The sequence below is a fragment of the Nansenia antarctica genome, assembly GCF_963989245.1.
Source record: "Nansenia antarctica genome assembly, chromosome: 5".
Lineage (NCBI taxonomy): Eukaryota > Metazoa > Chordata > Actinopteri > Argentiniformes > Microstomatidae > Nansenia > Nansenia antarctica.
In genome coordinates this window covers 61,495,605-61,514,075 of record NC_137690.1, presented here as the reverse complement: position 1 = coordinate 61,514,075, position 18,471 = coordinate 61,495,605, and the positions used below count along the sequence as shown (strand labels likewise).

The 18,471-nt window shown below is 43.8% G+C and overlaps 1 protein-coding gene and 2 long non-coding RNA genes across 5 annotated transcripts; all 3 read left to right on the top strand.

Moving 5' to 3' along the window:
* Window positions 1-7,179: 7,179 nt before the first annotated feature.
* Window positions 7,180-9,156, top strand: LOC308156992 (uncharacterized protein). Of its 3 annotated transcripts, none has more exons than XM_080530460.1 (9): window positions 7,180-7,299; window positions 7,381-7,441; window positions 7,522-7,572; window positions 7,884-7,928; window positions 8,012-8,076; window positions 8,198-8,315; window positions 8,523-8,591; window positions 8,693-8,764; window positions 9,026-9,156. In XM_080530460.1, the coding sequence occupies exons 1-8, from the start codon at window positions 7,253-7,255 to the stop codon at window positions 8,744-8,746; spliced, it is 510 nt and encodes a 169-aa protein (XP_080386586.1). In that variant the 5' UTR covers window positions 7,180-7,252; the 3' UTR covers window positions 8,747-8,764; window positions 9,026-9,156. The 3 variants fall into 3 exon arrangements, with proteins under 3 accessions (XP_080386586.1, XP_080386587.1, XP_080386588.1); XM_080530461.1 differs by having other exon boundaries at window positions 8,685-8,764; XM_080530462.1 differs by lacking the exon at window positions 8,693-8,764 and having other exon boundaries at window positions 9,026-9,154.
* Window positions 9,157-11,478: 2,322 nt separating this feature from the next.
* Window positions 11,479-13,271, top strand: LOC308157670. Its single transcript, XR_013937456.1, has 3 exons — window positions 11,479-11,593; window positions 11,933-12,016; window positions 13,225-13,271. It is a non-coding gene; the product is annotated as an uncharacterized lncRNA (long non-coding RNA).
* Window positions 13,272-13,354: 83 nt separating this feature from the next.
* On the top strand, window positions 13,355-15,471 carry LOC308157669. The gene is made up of 6 exons (XR_013937455.1): window positions 13,355-13,398; window positions 13,710-13,754; window positions 13,838-13,902; window positions 14,024-14,141; window positions 14,349-14,417; window positions 14,848-15,471. It is a non-coding gene; the product is annotated as an uncharacterized lncRNA (long non-coding RNA).
* Window positions 15,472-18,471: the final 3,000 nt, after the last annotated feature.

Below are 18,471 nucleotides of genomic sequence, written 5' to 3'. Positions count from 1 at the left end.
CGTTGTCTAGTAGCGCCGCATTCATGAAGTCCACACTGGTGTGAAGGCAGTTGATGGTCTGCACTTCTTCGGTTCGGACATGGAGGGATGACGTAGCTCTCCCGTCTCTATCTCTCCACTCGGTAGCGCCTTGGAGGGCCCACCCAAGCGCAGTCTTAACAGCCATCGGGCAGCCTCGTGGTCCTCTCAGCGGAGGACGGAGCGACACGATCAGTGCAGCGTTGTCCGAGCCGATGAGAAGGGTTGGCTCCGCTCCTTCTATCGGATGTAGGTCTACTCGCCGTAGGTGGGAATATCTTGCGCGTAATCTCTCCAGGGGGTAGTCGTAGCGGGAGAGCGCTAGCTGGTCTGCGGTGAAGACATTCTGAAGCCGATATCTGTCCGACGGCCGCCCCGCCGGGGAGATAGAGAAGTTGATTCTCGCCCCGGTGACCTCTTTAAGGTCGCGACGTATCGTGCGCAGAGTCAGCTTCTCCTCAGTCCCTTGGAGCCCCAACTGGCGCACTGCCTCCTGGAGAAGGATGGTCCGTTCCGACCCGTCGTCTAGAACGGCGTACGTGTCGTACACAGCGTTGTTGTGGTGAAGTCGGACCTTCACCACCTTCAGTAGGACCTTGGAGCCGCTGCTCTGGGTTGGGTCTAGATAGTAGACAGGTGTTTCCTCTTCCGGTGCGCTACCGGACCTAGGGCTTCTGGTGCCCTCCGTGGACCTGGCGAGGGAGACCTCGTGTAGGATGTTGAGGTGGACCTCCTCACAGCGGTTGCACTTTCTCCTCAAGGTGCAGTTCTTAGCCAGATGGTCGCGCCCACAGTTCCAGCACCTCTTGTTCTCCTCGAGCCACCTCTGCTTGGCCTCGGTACTCAGGTTGTTGAAGTCACTGCACTCATTGAACCAGTGCTCGCTGGTGCAGTACGGACATGGCGGTGGACCTCTCCGTCCCTTTTGAGGGGGTTGAGAGGAATCCTTTCCCTCAGGTCGGGCTTTCCTCTCTCTCCGAGGCTCCTCCTCCGTGTGCAGCACTCCTACTGGGCGTCCTCTGTTCGAGCTCGGCCTGTCCCAGCGGTCTCCCTTCTCCCTCTCCTTCTTCGGCTCAGCGTAACCCATGGCGTCTACGTTGGTGTCATGCACTTCCTCCAGTAGGAACTCCGCGAAGGCAGCCATGCTCAGACCCAACTTCCCGGGGTTACGAACGCGCTGCTGTCGCCGGAACCTCTCCTGCCGGAAGCGTGGGATCTTGCGGAGCAGCCGCTCTACGTTGGAGGTGCTGTTGATCTCGCTGGCGCCAGCTGGGCCCTGCGTCTTCAGCATTCCAACCAAGGTGTGCACGCGGAGCGCGAAGTCATCCAGCGCCCGTTCATCCTTGATGGGGGCCTGCTGTTCGAGGGCTTGCAGTTCAGCAAGGGCGTGGTTCCAGGGACGACCGTAGCGGGCATCCAAGTCGGCGAGCGCTCTGGTGTAAGGTGTCGGTGCGGAGGCATGGGCCAGAACCATGTTGTGGGCTCTGGGGTTCCTCACATGCTGAAGGAGAATCGCATATTTGTAGGACTCTGAGCAGGAGTCGTCCAAGAGCGTGTCTAGGCAGATGCGTAGTTCCACATACTGGCTCCTGTCCTCGTCCTTAAAGAAGGGGAACTTGGGTCCCTCCACCTGGGGAAACATCCTGTAGTGGATGATCGGGGCTGGAGTGACGGTCTGGGTGTCCGGCCTGCATGCCTTTTGGTTCACTGGAGGACCTAGGGGTGTGCTACGCTCTTGGGGAATGGCTCCCCTCCCGGGCAGCGACGCTGGCTCCCTCTGGGCCGCGTAGCGGTCGGGTCCCTGGTCCTCTTCCTTCAAGGTGGTCAGCTGGGCCTGTAGTTGGACAGTCATGGCGGGGGTCATGGAGCCATCGGCGGGGGGTTCAGGAGATGGCACTCGAGAGGGCCGTGCGGATGATGCTCTGGAGCTACGGGCCGACGGAGCTCTGCTGATGCACACGTCGCGCATGGTCTGCATCACTTCCTCCATCTTCTCCGCGTGCAGTTGCTCTCTCTCCATCTGGAGGCGGTCGCGCTCCATCTGGAGGCGTTCACGTTCTAGCGCCTCCTGGCGCTGCCTCTCCGCCGCGCGTTCCGCCCCCTCCATCTGGAGGCGCTCGCGCTCGAACTGGATGCGTTCCCTCTCTAACGCCTCCTGGCGCTGTCTCTCCGCCGCACGTTCCGCTCCTTCCATCTGGAGGCGTTCACGCTCGAACTGGAGGCGTTCCCGCTCTAACGCCATCTCGGCCTGTTGGCGCATACATTCTGACAGCGCGGCACTACTCCCTCTGGAGTGCATGCTATCCGCCCCAGAGGCAGAACTGCCCACGGAAACCCTGGACCGGGAGGAAGCCACTGAACGGCAGGAGCTAGGTCTCGAGCGCGCCGTACTGGGAGGCAGATCGTTAAGGCTGAGGCCCTCCCTCTTCCGCCCGCAGGCGCTGTCAGACCGGGCCTCTCCTTCCTGCTCTTCCGTTTCTACGGCAAAACCCTGCTGTTCTGCCATCTCATCCTCAGGCTGGTGCTCTTTGATGGCTGTCTCGGTGCTAGCCACCCGCGCGCCGGCGGACACCTCGGCCTCTCCGACCACTGTATCCCGTGGAGTGCGCTCCTCACTACCACTCAGTGAGCTTTCGAGCTCAAGCTCATACTCTTGTAACCTCTGAGGCAACCGCGGGACTCTCTGTGGTCGTGGCTCTGGCTCAGGGGGCGGAGAAGGGGGGGTAACTGTCTTGTCTGGTTGGCTGCGCTCAGCCATGCTATCACTACACAACCTATCCGGCTCGAAGGACCAATTGTAACCAGGGAGTAGCTAAAGGACTGTAGAATTTTAGGAAGGGCTGGTTATCTAACTAACTCTGAGCTAAATCGGCAGTGTAGGAGGATAGAGGCAGGGGGCGCCAGCAACCCTTTAGACTAGCATATCACAGTTATATATATATCATATATTATAATACAAGCTATAACTCAGTTAATCACACTATAAGACAATACTTAAACCCAATACTAGATTTGCTGTTAAACTAAACAATACAGACAACTAAACACACAGCAATGTATCAAATATAAACAAACACATTTATTTATACAAATTATATATACATCCCAATATACTCCCTCCCCGCCGGCCACACACACACTCACTCACTCACTCACACACAGTACCTGGCCTGAAAAGGCTTAGAGTCCCGGACTGAAAATGAGCGCGTTGAGGCCTGGTTGGAGCTCGTATGTGATTCGAGGAAGGCAGCAGATAAGGGGGGGGAGTGACGTTGCAATTTGAAGGGAAAGGGGCGTCTTCGTAGTAAACGACGAGGTGTGAATGGTTCAGGTCCGGTGGTCCACGGTCAGCTCCGGTGGTGTTAGCGGTCGGTCGCAATCCACCTCGGAGGCGACGGCTTTGTTTGGCTTTGGTCTCGCCATGCGCCAACGTTAGCAGCCGGCGGCTAGCAAGGCTGGCTAACGGTGACACAGCTAAACTGGGCTAGCGCTGTTAACTCACTAAACTCCGAACTCCCGCGGTGATGCGGGTAGCTAGTGATTTACTATTAACAGTCGATGTTAAAGGCAGGTCTCCTGTGGGGGGTTTGCGGAGGCTGGCCTTCCTTGCCTCGTCAGGCTTGCTCTCGGTCTTAGCAGCTGTGGGGGGTTTGCGGAGGCTGGCCTTCCTTGCCTCGTCAGGCTTGCTCTCGGTCTTAGCAGCCAGATTCCGACGTTCGATTGTTGTGATCAACGTTCCGTCCCGTGTCTCACTGGATTGACGTTAGCTCGCTCGCTCGCGACGCAGTAAATACTAGTTTCTATGGCGTCTCAGGATAGCGACATCGGTGTAGCAGCAGCACTGGTCCACCCCTCCACTATAGATACCAACCGAACATACATCAAGTCACGTACGCCAATCAAAACCACGCCCACTAATCTGGCGCTTGCACAATACTGAACAAATCTAAGACAGAACTTATACAATTACAATAACAATACATACACCTTCATGAAAACGTACATGAAAACGTACATGAATAGTATGGAAAATAATTAAGGAAATAACAGGGGCAAAATAGGGCTGATTTGGGGAAACTAACTGGCTCTAAATTGTGGGCCTTCATAACAATGCCATTTGCTGCTGCAAAGTACTCAAAACGTTCAGTGTAGGAGTTCCACTGCTCCGTACCTTCCTCAAAGGGGCCGATGCTTCCCAATATCCCCGCCATAATAACAGCTGGGATAGGCTGGCTGGTTCAGCTGGCTGCCGCTGTTCGCCGTCAGACATGCGTCGCTTTCACTGCCGGTGCTAGCAATGCTAATGTTGTTAGCATACCTTGGTAGCCTGGCTCCGTCGTAACGTCTCCTAACTCTACTAAACCGACGAAAACACACGTAAGTCTCGCCGATCCTCGTCGCCACTTGTTATATCCTAACTAGGTATGTTGATATAACTAAATATACTTTCTATATAGTAGAGCAAGCAGGAGCTGGAGACCGTGTTACTGTAATGGTGGTAACTTTATTAGTCGACAACGGAAACGGAACACACGTCATACATATATACTAGGCAGTACCCGGATGCCCCACAGGGTGGTAGTATAAGTACATGACACTATGCGTATCGAATATGCGTATAATGCGGTCAACAAAACCGCAGGTGCTTAAATTACCTTGCAATATCACCCCCCATAACCATATGACTTCTCAATACGGTGATCTAGGCAATAAACAAACAATCAAAGTAAACTCACAATAAACCCATTAGCCTGTTATACTAAATACCCCCTAAATCATATTCATACCTCCTACAACACCTCAGGCCTTTGGGTCGGGTGGTTCATGGAGGCAGACTGAAAGGACACACATTCATTGCCTATTTCATAAATGTTCTCCATATAACGACGTCGATCATTGATCGGCAACGACACTATATAATTGTTTGCCTGACTGGCAATCGGATTTGGGCAGTCTGGGGATTTACACGGCAAATCAAATGAAGAACTACAAATCCCAGATGACAGGGAGATGACATTTGACTGCTCTGATAAATCAACCCCTATTTCATTAATTTTCTCTATATAACGACGTCGATCATTGATCGGCAACGACACTATATAATAGTTTGCCTAACTGGCCATCGGATTTGGGCTCCTAATATCTAAAAAGCACTACGGTTTTCTTATTTTATCGGATTAAAGTAGCGAAGACCAGAAATTCCCATTGACCGCCAGTCAAACTTCTCCCCTTCTATCACCCAAAAAGGGGCGTGATCATTCTGATGACAGGGAGATGACGCGCAATTGCTCTGATGAATTGTAGTTTATTGATAGCTGGCTAGTCTCGCGGTGCCAGCCGTTTCCACTTCCGCTTTGCTCTCGCTCCAAACGTCTGGAGACCTTTATCCATAGAACGGATTCTATGTCCCGCCCGGAGCGAGCGGCAAATCTAGGACACTGATAGGCCGGACTGATGGGAAGCACCGCCCCCCCGTCCTTCTCATTGGTTCAGCGGGGCATTATTTTTTTTAAGTTAACTATTCATTTGTTACGTATTTATTTGACATCTGGGTACAAAATACAAATAGTTAATACATCATGTAGCCTATATTAAAGCCTTTAAAAATGATTCATGATAAGATCCATCATTTACATGCATTTACATGCATCATTTACATGCTCCATGTTGCATGTAATTTGTATGCTACTTGTGGTCCAGTATGTCGCAATGTGTAGGTGTGCTACTGTACCTGTGGTCATGTACTGTTTTTACTGTTTTTATGTAATGTGCTTTGCATGTTTTTATGTGCTTTTATTATGTCAAATGTAATTGTTGTATTGTGGCTGTCTTGGCCAGGGCTCCTTTGTAAAAGAGACGCTAGTCTTTCAGACTGTTTTTTTACTTACACACACACGAGCGCGCGCATATGCGCGAACTTCGTAAAACCGTATTATATTTTAGTGTCAGGGAAATAAATACATTTTAAAATGTCCACATCGTCACCCGCCTAAGACCCTTACCAGGGGCCTCCATAATGTTGTTTGCTTAGGGCCCCCAAAAGTCTAGGGGCTCCACTGACAGCACTTTCTCCCAGTCAGGAGCCCCTTCCCCCCATGTCGCTCAAAAGCAGAACCTCTCTTTTATGGTTCTGTGAGACTTCAACTGACCTCAGTCACATATTATTTAAATGAACACATAGTACTTGATTTATCACTTCTAGTTATTTTAATACAAATCCCTAACAAATGTAGTTTAAAAAAAAGTGGTTTATGGATCTGGGACCCCTTAACATCATTATTTGATTTTTTCAAATTATCATTTCATTTCCCCACTCTATTAGACAAAATCACGCTATAATTAGTCGCTACTTGGTTTTCAGGTGTGGATTCCCCCCCCCTCCCTTTTTTTGAACTCCTCCCTTTCCTTTTTCTATTTAAACTTCCTCTTCCTGGTTCACTCTTCAATTCCTATAGTATCCATCTGCGCGCAACAAATCCAACACCCGGAAATGTGTTATGCAAATATGCAGGCGCGGTATGATGACGTATGGTACATCACATTTCCGGGTGATGGATTTGATGCGCGCAGCGCAGATGGATACACTACGAGTAAACCATGAATCGCCTTACTACGGCCTTACTACGGTGAAAACTACGGAAAAAAACTAATATGTAGAGTACAGTCCTATCAATTGTTATATATATATATATATATTGTATTACCCCCAAAGTGTCCTTTTTGCTTATTGTCCAGAATGCGTTATTCCCTGTAGGTAATGAGGCCACACCAGAAAGAAATTTTCTTTCTAGATTCGCAGTATTTCAAAACTCCAAGGGGGTTCACCTCTGAAGCCTACAGAACACTATTAAGGTTGCCCCAAATATTTTTTGCTCTGGCAGTCACGTTCCCCTGATCTGCCTGGCGGTCACGTTCCCCTGACCTGCCTATGATGTGTGTCCTGGCGGTCACGTTCCCCTGACCTGCCTATGATGTTTGTCCTGGCGGTCCCCTGACCTGCCTATGATGTGTGTCCTGGCGGTCCCCTGACCTGTCTAATGTTACTGCCATTTCTAAAGACTTGTGTTCAATCAGGAGGCATTGTGGCAATGCATGCATTATGTACTGATTGTTTGTCCAACATTCAGAAAGGATTGGCTTCCCGAAAGCTGGAGTGGACTTAAATAGACACATTTCCAACACAAGGAAAGAGAAACACAGAGAAATCCTCCTCATTGAACTTTTGCAAATAAGCATGATCGACCGACTTGCATGGTGTGAAGTGGTTCTGAAGCAGCAGTGGTACGAATGTTGTTCCTTTTTTCTCTCCTGTAGGAGGTGTGTACTTCTTTGTTTGACTTAGTTTTATTCTTGGTTGCCCAGGGGTGTTGCTGAGAAAATTGTTGCGGGATCCTGGACAGAGAAGACTGGTCTGGATTTGGAGGTATTGTTTGAATGTTACTATCATATTATAGCTATAGTCATAATTACCTACTATTCTCTAACTAACTTTTCTTCGTACAGGGGCTTCCGAGGCAGACCAGTGGCAATGACTGTGGTGTCTTCATGATAATGGTGAGTTATGGTAATGCCACCAAGTGATATGGCACACTTGATTGTTCCTTAAAACCATCAAAAAAATGTGTAAATGTATGTAACAATGACTGACCACCACTTAGTCCTGACCAACATTCTGTTTGTGCATTTGCAAATAAAAAGGTGTGCAATAAAAGGTATTAAGGAACATTCATGTGTGCAGACCTCTCATATCACTTTCCTATGGAGTTATCAGCCATGTACATTTCATTGGATGTGTGTGACTACCTTCTCACTGAGTTATAAGCTGTCACATGGTAATCTTGTCTTTGTGTCTTTTCTCATTACAGTATGCCTGGTATTTCGCCATGGAGGCTACCTTTGACTTCAGCATTGTAAGTATTAAGAAAACAAGAACCCATTATATCAATATGCTATAAGACTTTGAATGCAAATTGAGTAACTGCTCTTTCTTTAGGATGACATGTCTCTCCTGAGAAGGTGGTGGTGTATTGTCCTGGTGGAAAACATTGGGCTGGAAGGGTATGCTGCAGTGCTACAAAAATAATAATTGTATTTGTACATTTATTATCAAGAGGACTTTGGGGTAACACCTGGCCCTACAATTCAACCTTCCGGTGAAGATAATGTGTGTTAATTTCAGATATGGAAGGAAGTTTGCTCACTTTAGTGAGGAAGGCAGAGCGACCCTTCACGACAGTGTCCCACCTGTATTCAGGACCTATTCAAGTGTTAAAAGGAGTCATGCAAGCAACACCATGGTCAGTGCATCTCTCACTAAGTATCTATGACCGTGTGCCTGTTTCTGAATGGGCTACTGCTCCTAAAACACATACTCCATGCAACTTTATGGCACATGCAATATGTTTAGTGGTACTGTGTCATTCTGAATCCAGCCTGGATCTCTTTTTGAAGTAGTTAACCCTTTCATGTAAAACATACTGGCAATAATGGTGGACTCTGTACAGATGCCACTGGACACTGACGAGGACCACACGTACTTCAAGAGGCCTTACAGCTTTCCTCCTAAAGAATTGGTTAGTGTGAATGAAGTTTATTGCATACAAACATACTATCCACCATTCACAGCTGTACACATAGTCATGCTTATGTGTGTATCCTGTTACCAGGGACAAAGATGTCAGAAGCCTGGAAAGTGAAACCACACTTTATATCAGGACACTTGAGGTAGAATGATCAAGGAAAGAAAGTGAGTGACTCATTCAGTACTTAACTGCACCTTTTCATTGTAACATGGTTAAGCACTGTATTGTTATTTTAGGAAAGGGCTCAACAAGTTCAACACCAACGAAGAGTGACCAATGACTTGTTAGTGCATTGCATTTGCAATGCATTTTGGAAACATGAGGAGAGTGCTAATACAAATTCCATGACAGTTTGCAACCACTGATGAATGTGAGTTTCTTAAATTAATTATTAATCACTTCTTTATAACATTTTGTCTCAACAGTGAGAAGCAGCTGTCTCACCATTATATGGTCGAAAATGTGAGAAGAAAAGGAAGCTGAAAGACCATAGAGACAATGTTGAAAGAGCACTTGTGCTAAAGTGCAATCAGCAATGATGTCTTGATTGAAGCGCATTGAGTCGTATCTTGTGAGATGCGCTATACAAATAAAGCTTGAATTGATTTGATCCCTTGTACACTTTTTTTGGGCATTTGTGTTGCAACACACCTGTACATTCTGCACTCTACCCTGTTAGGCCCTTATTTTACTCTAGACAGAAGGGTTGTAACACTTGTTATTAATTCCATTTGGTATACCTCATAAACTTTCTTGCATTTCTGGTGTTTGCATTTTACATATTCTAAATATATGCTATCTACATGTCGCACTGGATGGGGTTATTGCTGTTGACTCATCAGAAAGTAAAGACTAATTCACAGAGTGTATGAAGATTCCAGTAAGGGTTTTGTGAAGGAGCCCTAGTGCTGTTGACATCAGAAATAGAATGTTTTATTTAGCTCATCAGTGTGCACTCAGCACCATGGACACCTCCAGCCCAGCACCTTGCACCACGGTTCCTGCCCTGCTCCATGGATTACAACGATGATCGCCTGACCCTTGCCTGACTCCACCAAGTCCTTTGCCTGACCCCTCAAACCTGTTTGACCTAATAAAGTCCCTCACCTGGGGTCATTGACATTCTTTTATTTATATACAGTTAGGTCTGGAAGTATTTGGACAGTGACACAATTTCCATAATTTTGTCTCTGTATGCCACCACAAAGGATTTGAAATGAAACAATCCAGATGTAATTGAAGTGCATTTTACAGCCTAAGGATGGCCTGTTTCAGTTGCATTGAGAGCTCTGTTGACTGCATGTTGTGCGTATACAGCAACAGCCTCCAAATGCAAATGCCACACTTGGAATCAACTCAGACCTTTTACCTGCTTAATTGATAAAGAAATAATGAAGGAATAAATAGCCCACACTGGCCCATGAAACAGCTTTTGAGTCAATTGTCTAATTACTTTTGGTTATTATACATAAGAGCTATAATTCATAAACCCTTCCTTCAATTTGGATGTGAATACCCTTAACCTAAAGCTGAGAGTCTGCACTTTAAGCCCAGTAAATTCTGTTGGAAATCTCATATAAGATACGTTAGATCCAAAGTATCAAGGAGTATTGCAGTATTGTGCAGGGCAAAACATATTCTGGAACAGAGGATGTTGTATACTCTATATTGTTGTCTTGTCTTACCCTATTTGAGTTACTGTGTGGAGATATGGGGAAATGAATATAAAAGCACTTTAAACCCATTGATTACACTACAGAAAAAAGCTATGAGGATTTTGATTGATTGATTGAAAACTTTATTAGAAGATTTGCAGAAGTAGGTACATGAAAGTACATATTACATACAAGGTCAACTAACAGGATAAAAACCCAAGAAAGCCACTGGCTTATTTCAATTGGGGTCCTTGATTCTCAATTCATCGTTACATGTAAGACCGACAAAACAAACTAGTACTATCTACAAGATAATACAGACAAATAACTATTACTATCTACAAGATAAAAATACATCCATCATGGGAAGAACAATACAACAAAACATCAGGTATGTACAGCGGGTAGGGCAGGTGGGGACATACACCACAGGTGGGGGCGGGGGACAAAACACAAAGTATGTACAGTGGGTAGTTCGGGTCTTTTAATCTGATTTTTGATTTAGAGGGTCCAGTTACGGATTGCAGCCTCCTGTAAATGTTTTTTGAGAGTGGTTTTGAAGGTGGGCAGTGTTTTGCACTCCTTTAAGATTATAGGAAGGGCGTTCCACATTTTTACTGCAGTACAGATTGTACATGAGGTCGGATATCGTGATCACACTAATAACTTGTTCCTAATGTCAAAAATATGAAGAAAATATGAAGGAAAGCAGAAATATTGCTCTATTGCTCTATTTAAAAAAAGGTTTAAATTATTTTTAATGAAAAAGTATTAGAACGGATGATACTGAAATATATGTATTAATTAATTGGATTATATAATGTAAGCATAATTGTTAAGTATAAACAGGGGTAGGACAGGCTTCTTCCTACTCCTTTTCGAACAATTGATAGGACTGTACTCTACATATTAGTTTTTTTCCGTAGTTTTCACCGTAGTAAGGCCGTAGTAAGGCGATTCATGGTTTACTCGTAGTGTATCCATCTGCGCTGCGCGCATCAAATCCATCACCCGGAAATGTGATGTACCATACGTCATCATACCGCGCCTGCATATTTGCATAACACATTTCCGGGTGTTGGATTTGTTGCGCGCAGATGGACCCTACTCTTCAATTCTCCCCTATAGTATCCATCTGCGCGCAACAAATCCAACACCCGGAAATGTGTTGGACCACGTCATCGTAAGCGCGTCGGTAAAAGAAACCGCGAGAATCCGCGAGATTTTGAAGATAGTTCGCTACAATTCGATACAGAGGACTACCAATCTCCGTTCGCTACAATACAATACAGACGACGAAGAAGAAGAATTACAAGTACAATGGCAAATGCAGCTCAGGTGAGAATTTCGAAATATTATTAATGAACATGTTATAGTTTTCATATATGTATTTATTATTTAGGTTGTTGCATGTGTAGGTAGGTAGGAAACCAGGTAGGAAACGCTTGCCTCAGGCTGATTGACCAAATGGCTACTATGAAGGTATGTTTTTTTCAAATCATTTATGCAGGAAATGTTTATACTAAGGATAGTTGATTGTTGAAGTGCCTGGATGAAAAGGTAATGTTGTGGCTTATATGCCTTGTTGTGATTTTAATAGATAGCTGGAACTCAGCCATATGTTTTACGTACCATTTTCTAGCATTGACTAATTTTAGATGCACTTGAATTCTACAGGGAAAGGCGGTTTTCATTGCTGACCTTCATGTAACCTCAACGTGGGTCCATTCCCACAACTGTGATCCCATGAGCCATTTCCCAGTAAGTCAAATGATTGAGCCGGTATTTGAATAAGATAAACAGCTATGTAGACAACATTGTATCCAGCATTACAATTGGCATGCCCTTCATGGGACATCAGCACATTAGCTGTGTTGGTCCTAAATACCTAAAACTAAGCCCAAAAAAAACACTACATGTCTGAGAAAGGACTTCATCAAATTATCATGTAATTCATAATCATGCACACCCCAGTTAAGTGTTGGATAAAAATGATAAATGCAGTACATGGTTTTGAACAGGAACATGCTGATCAGAAGGATGCCCTTATCCTTCCACTGTGGGTTCCAGGCCACTTTGTCCTGTGTGTAAGTGTACTATACCCATATATATATATACAGAGCATAACTTTATATGCAACATATGACATCCACAGTAGTAGATTATAAAGACATACAATGTAGTTGAGCATTTCTCAGCTTTAACCTTCATATGCCATTTGCTTGTGAGTTTGTGTCTATTGTATTACCCCCAAAGTGTCCTTTTTGCTTATTGTCCAGAATGCGTTATTCCCTGTAGGTAATGAGGCCACACCAGAAAGAAATTTTCTTTCTAGATTCGCAGTATTTCAAAACTCCAAGGGGATTCACCTCTGAAGCCTACAGAACACTATTAAGGTTGCCCCAAATATTTTTTGCTCTGGCAGTCACGTTCCCCTGACCTGCCTGGCGGTCACGTTCCCCTGACCTGCCTATGAACTTTGTCCTGGCGGTCCCCTGACCTGCCTATGATGTTTGTCCTGGCGGTCCCCTGACCTGCCTATGATGTGTGTCCTGGCGGTCACGTTGACCTGCCTATGATGTTTGTCCTGGCGGTCCCCTGACCTGCCTATGATGTGTGTCCTGGCGGTCCCCTGACCTGTCTAATGTTACTGCCATTTCTAAAGACTTGTGTTCAATCAGGAGGCATTGTGGCAATGCATGCATTATGTACTGATTGTTTGTCCAACATTCAGAAAGGATTGGCTTCCCGAAAGCTGGAGTGGACTTAAATAGACACATTTCCAATACAAGGAAAGAGAGATACAGAGAAATCCTCCTCATTGAACTTTTGCAAATAAGCATGATCGACCGACTTGCATGGTGTGAAGTGGTTCTGAAGCAGCAGTGGTACGAATGTTGTTCCTTTTTTCTCTCCTGTAGGAGGTGTGTACTTCTTTGTTTGACTTAGTTTTATTCTTGGTTGCCCAGGGGTGTTGCTGAGAAAATTGTTGCGGGATCCTGGACAGAGAAGACTGGTCTGGATTTGGAGGTATTGTTTGAATGTTACTATCATATTATAGCTATAGTCATAATTACCTACTATTCTCTAACTAACTTTTCTGGCAGACCAGTGGCAATGACTGTGGTGTCTTCATGATAATGGTGAGTTATGGTAATGCCACCAAGTGATATGGCACACTTGATTGTTCCTTAAAACCATCAAAAAAATGTGTAAATGTATGTAACAATGACTGACCACCACTTAGACCTGACCAACATTCAGTTTGTGCATTTGCAAATAAAAAGGTGTGCAATAAAAGGTATTAAGGAACATTCATGTGTGCAGACCTCTCATATCACTTTCCTATGGAGTTATCAGCCATGTACATTTCATTGGATGTGTGTGACTACCTTCTCACTGAGTTATAAGCTGTCACATGGTAATCTTGTCTTTGTGTCTTTTCTCATTACAGTATGCCTGGTATTTCGCCATGGAGGCTACCTTTGACTTCAGCATTGTAAGTATTAAGAAAACAAGAACCCATTATATCAATATGCTATAAGACTTTGAATGCAAATTGAGTAACTGCTCTTTCTTTAGGATGACATGTCTCTCCTGAGAAGGTGGTGGTGTATTGTCCTGGTGGAAAACATTGGGCTGGAAGGGTATGCTGCAGTGCTACAAAAATAATAATTGTATTTGTACATTTATTATCAAGAGGACTTTGGGGTAACACCTGGCCCTACAATTCAACCTTCCGGTGAAGATAATGTGTGTTAATTTCAGATATGGAAGGAAGTTTGCTCACTTTAGTGAGGAAGGCAGAGCGACCCTTCACGACAGTGTCCCACCTGTATTCAGGACCTATTCAAGTGTTAAAAGGAGTCATGCAAGCAACACCATGGTCAGTGCATCTCTCACTAAGTATCTATGACCGTGTGCCTGTTTCTGAATGGGCTACTGCTCCTAAAACACATACTCCATGCAACTTTATGGCACATGCAATATGTTTAGTGGTACTGTGTCATTCTGAATCCAGCCTGGATCTCTTTTTGAAGTAGTTAACCCTTTCATGTAAAACATACTGGCAATAATGGTGGACTCTGTACAGATGCCACTGGACACTGACGAGGACCACACATACTTCAAGAGGCCTTACAGCTTTCCTCCTAAAGAATTGGTTAGTGTGAATGAAGTTTATTGCATACAAACATACTATCCACCATTCACAGCTGTACACATAGTCATGCTTATGTGTGTATCCTGTTACCAGGGACAAAGATGTCAGAAGCCTGGAAAGTGAAACCACACTTTCTATCAGGACACTTGAGGTAGAATGATCAAGGAAAGAAAGTGACTCATTCAGTACTTAACTGCACCTTTTCATTGTAACATGGTTAAGCACTGTATTATTATTTTAGGAAAGGGCTCAACAAGTCCAACACCAACGAAGAGTGACCAATGACTTGTTAGTGCATTGCATTTGCAATGCATTTTGGAAACATGAGGAGAGTGCTAATACAAATTCCATGACAGTTTGCAACCACTGATGAATGTGAGTTTCTTAAATTAATTATTAATCACTTCTTTATAACATTTTGTCTCAACAGTGAGAAGCAGCTGTCTCACCATTATATGGTCGAAAATGTGAGAAGAAAAGGAAGCTGAAAGACCATAGAGACAATGTTGAAAGAGCACTTGGGCTAAAGTGCAATCAGCAATGATGTCTTGATTGAAGCACATTGAGTCGTATCTTGTGAGATGCAGATGTTTTGTGAAGGAGCCCTAGTGCTGTTGACATCAGAAATAGAATGTTTTATTTAGCTCATCAGTGTGCACTCAGCACCATGGACACCTCCAGCCCAGCACCTTGCACCACGGTTCCTGCCCTGCTCCATGGATTACAACGATGATCGCCTGACCCTTGCCTGACTCCACCAAGTCCTTTGCCTGACCCCTCAAACCTGTTTGACCTAATAAAGTCCCACACCTGGGGTCATTGACATTCTTTTATTTATATACAGTTAGGTCTGGAAGTATTTGGACAGTGACACAATTTCCATAATTTTGTCTCTGTATGCCACCACAAAGGATTTGAAATGAAACAATCCAGATGTAATTGAAGTGCATTTTACAGCCTACGGATGGCCTGTTTCAGTTGCATTGAGAGCTCTGTTGACTGCATGTTGTGCGTATACAGCAACAGCCTCCAAATGCAAATGCCACACTTGGAATCAACTCAGACCTTTTACCTGCTTAATTGATAAAGAAATAATGAAGGAATAAATAGCCCACACTGGCCCATGAAACAGCTTTTGAGTCAATTGTCTAATTACTTTTGGTTATTATACATAAGAGCTATAATTCATAAACCCTTCCTTCAATTTGGATGTGAATACCCTTAACCTAAAGCTGAGAGTCTGCACTTTAAGCCCAGTAAATTCTGTTGGAAATCTCATATAAGATACGTTAGATCCAAAGTATCAAGGAGTATTGCAGTATTGTGCAGGGCAAAACATATTCTGGAACAGAGGATGTTGTATACTCTATATTGTTGTCTTGTCTTACCCTATTTGAGTTACTGTGTGGAGATATGGGGAAATGAATATAAAAGCACTTTAAACCCATTGATTACACTACAGAAAAAAGCTATGAGGATTTTGATTGATTGATTGAAAACTTTATTAGAAGATTTGCAGAAGTAGGTACATGAAAGTACATATTACATACAAGGTCAACTAACAGGATAAAAACCCAAGAAAGCCACTGGCTTATTTCAATTGGGGTCCTTGATTCTCAATTCATCGTTACATGTAAGACCGACAAAACAAACTAGTACTATCTACAAGATAATACAGACAAATAACTATTACTATCTACAAGATAAAAATACATCCATCATGGGAAGAACAATACAACAAAACATCAGGTATGTACAGCGGGTAGGGCAGGTGGGGACATACACCACAGGTGGGGGCGGGGGACAAAACACAAAGTATGTACAGTGGGTAGTTCGGGTCTTTTAATCTGATTTTTGATTTAGAGGGTCCAGTTACGGATTGCAGCCTCCTGTAAATGTTTTTTGAGAGTGGTTTTGAAGGTGGGCAGTGTTTTGCACTCCTTTAAGATTATAGGAAGGGCGTTCCACATTTTTACTGCAGTACAGATTGTACATGAGGTCGGATATCGTGATCACACTAATAACTTGTTCCTAATGTCAAAAATATGAAGAAAATATGAAGGAAAGCAGAAATATTGCTCTATTGCTCTATTTAAAAAAAGGTTTAAATTATTTTTAATGAAAAAGTATTAGAACGGATGATACTGAAATATATGTATTCATTAATTGGATTATATAATGTAAGCATAATTGTTAAGTATAAACAGGGGTAGGACAGGCTTCTTCCTACTCCTTTTCGAACAATTGATAGGACTGTACTCTACATATTAGTTTTTTTCCGTAGTTTTCACCGTAGTAAGGCCGTAGTAAGGCGATTCATGGTTTACTCCTAGTGTATCCATCTGCGCTGCGTGCATCAAATCCATCACCCGGAAATGTGATGTACCATACGTCATCATACCGCGCCTGCATATTTGCATAACACATTTCCGGGTGTTGGATTTGTTGCGCGCAGATGGACCCTACTCATTCTCCCTGATGAAGGCACAGTGTGCTGTAAACGTTGGAGCTTTTTCTTTTAAGCCTTTTATGATATCAGTCTTGCTTGACTTTTTTTTTAAAAACATTCTTGATAGGTTGGTACAGAACCCATATCTACCTTTTAAATTGATTATTCCTGTCAGTAGTTTGCACAAATAATTTTGTACAAACAAATTGCCTTTGCACATGGTTGGGGGAGGGGAAATTAAGTCTCTCCAAATGTTGAGACTCTCTTACACATTGAGTGTGTGGTGTGTGTGGAGTGAGTTTTGCACTTTAAAAGCACCTTGTGTGTTTCTTCAAATCACAGAGGTTGGGACAGAACCCATATCTACCTTTTAAATTAATTATTCCTGTCAGTAGTTTGCACAAATAATTTTGTACAAACAAATTGCCTTTGCACATGGTTGGGGGAGGGGAAATTAAGTCTCTCCAAATGTTGAGACTCTCTTACACATTGAGTGTGTGGTGTGTGTGGAGTGAGTTTTGCACTTTAAAAGCACCTTGTGTGTTTCTTCAAATCACACTTATCATTAATCATTAGTTATAAAATGAGTATAGGAAAATAGAATATCATAACAGCAGGTACAAAATGGTTGTTAGTACATAGGTAAAAATAAGCAATCTACAGCACTCAGAGGCGCCCCGTCCATAGAGGCAACCAAGGCAATTGCTTGGGGCCACCAAACAAAAAGGGCCTCCCAAAAAATGTTTCCAAATTTTTTTTCCATTTTTTTTCTCCAGATGGGAGTGTTACATTAGTTTTCTTAAGATAGGATGATAAATAAATCTGTTCAATGGGCATTTGCCAAAGTAGCCCACTGTTAATCAGTATTTATCCTGTATAGAATAGAATATACTTTATTGTCGTTGTACAGTTGCCTATACAATGAAATTGTAGTGGCTCTTCCGAAGGTGCAAAAAAACTGAAAACATATTCACATATTCACAAACATATACACATATAAGATAAACATTTATGAACATGTCTTATGTCTACTGTTCAGTGTCTACTGTATGGTGTATATGAAGATGTTATGACGTTTTATCATGAAAATAATGAACAGCAAGCTAGATCCAAAACTAGGGCCGGTGGAGGAGGGCAATTGTCACATTGGACAGACTACCAAAGCAGAAAAATAAAGTATCTTAACGACAGCAAAAGTGATGGATGTCAGAAATACATTACCTGGAGATTCAATAAGGTACTTTTATATGGCAGGATATGGGTTAGGGTTATATGACACCTGTAGCGAGATAGATAGATAGAGCCAAAAGTAAAAAGTCGCTGAGAGATGCAACCAGGGTCTGGCTGGTAATTGTATGACGCGCCAAACAATCCGCTGAGATGAAAAGTACGTTTTAGAGCATTTATTGAATAGAACAATCAAACTTGGCGACGTACAAAAATAATCCATAAGCGATCAAAACCAGAAAAATAACAAACTATGTGTTATATCCTAACTAGGTATGTTGATATAACTAAATATACTTTCTATATAGTAGAGCAAGCAGGAGCTGGAGACCGTGTTACTGTAATGGTGGTAACTTTATTAGTCGACAACGGAAACGG

Coding starts and splice junctions, on each gene's coding strand:
- LOC308156992 (XM_080530460.1), top strand. CDS start 7,253: ATGATCGACCGACTTGCATGGTGTGAAGTGGTTCTGAAGCAGCAGTG. Junction 7,300..7,380: donor GTGGTTCTGAAGCAGCAGTG/GTACGAATGTTG, acceptor TTGGTTGCCCAG/GGGTGTTGCTGAGAAAATTG. Junction 7,929..8,011: donor CTACCTTTGACTTCAGCATT/GTAAGTATTAAG, acceptor CTCTTTCTTTAG/GATGACATGTCTCTCCTGAG.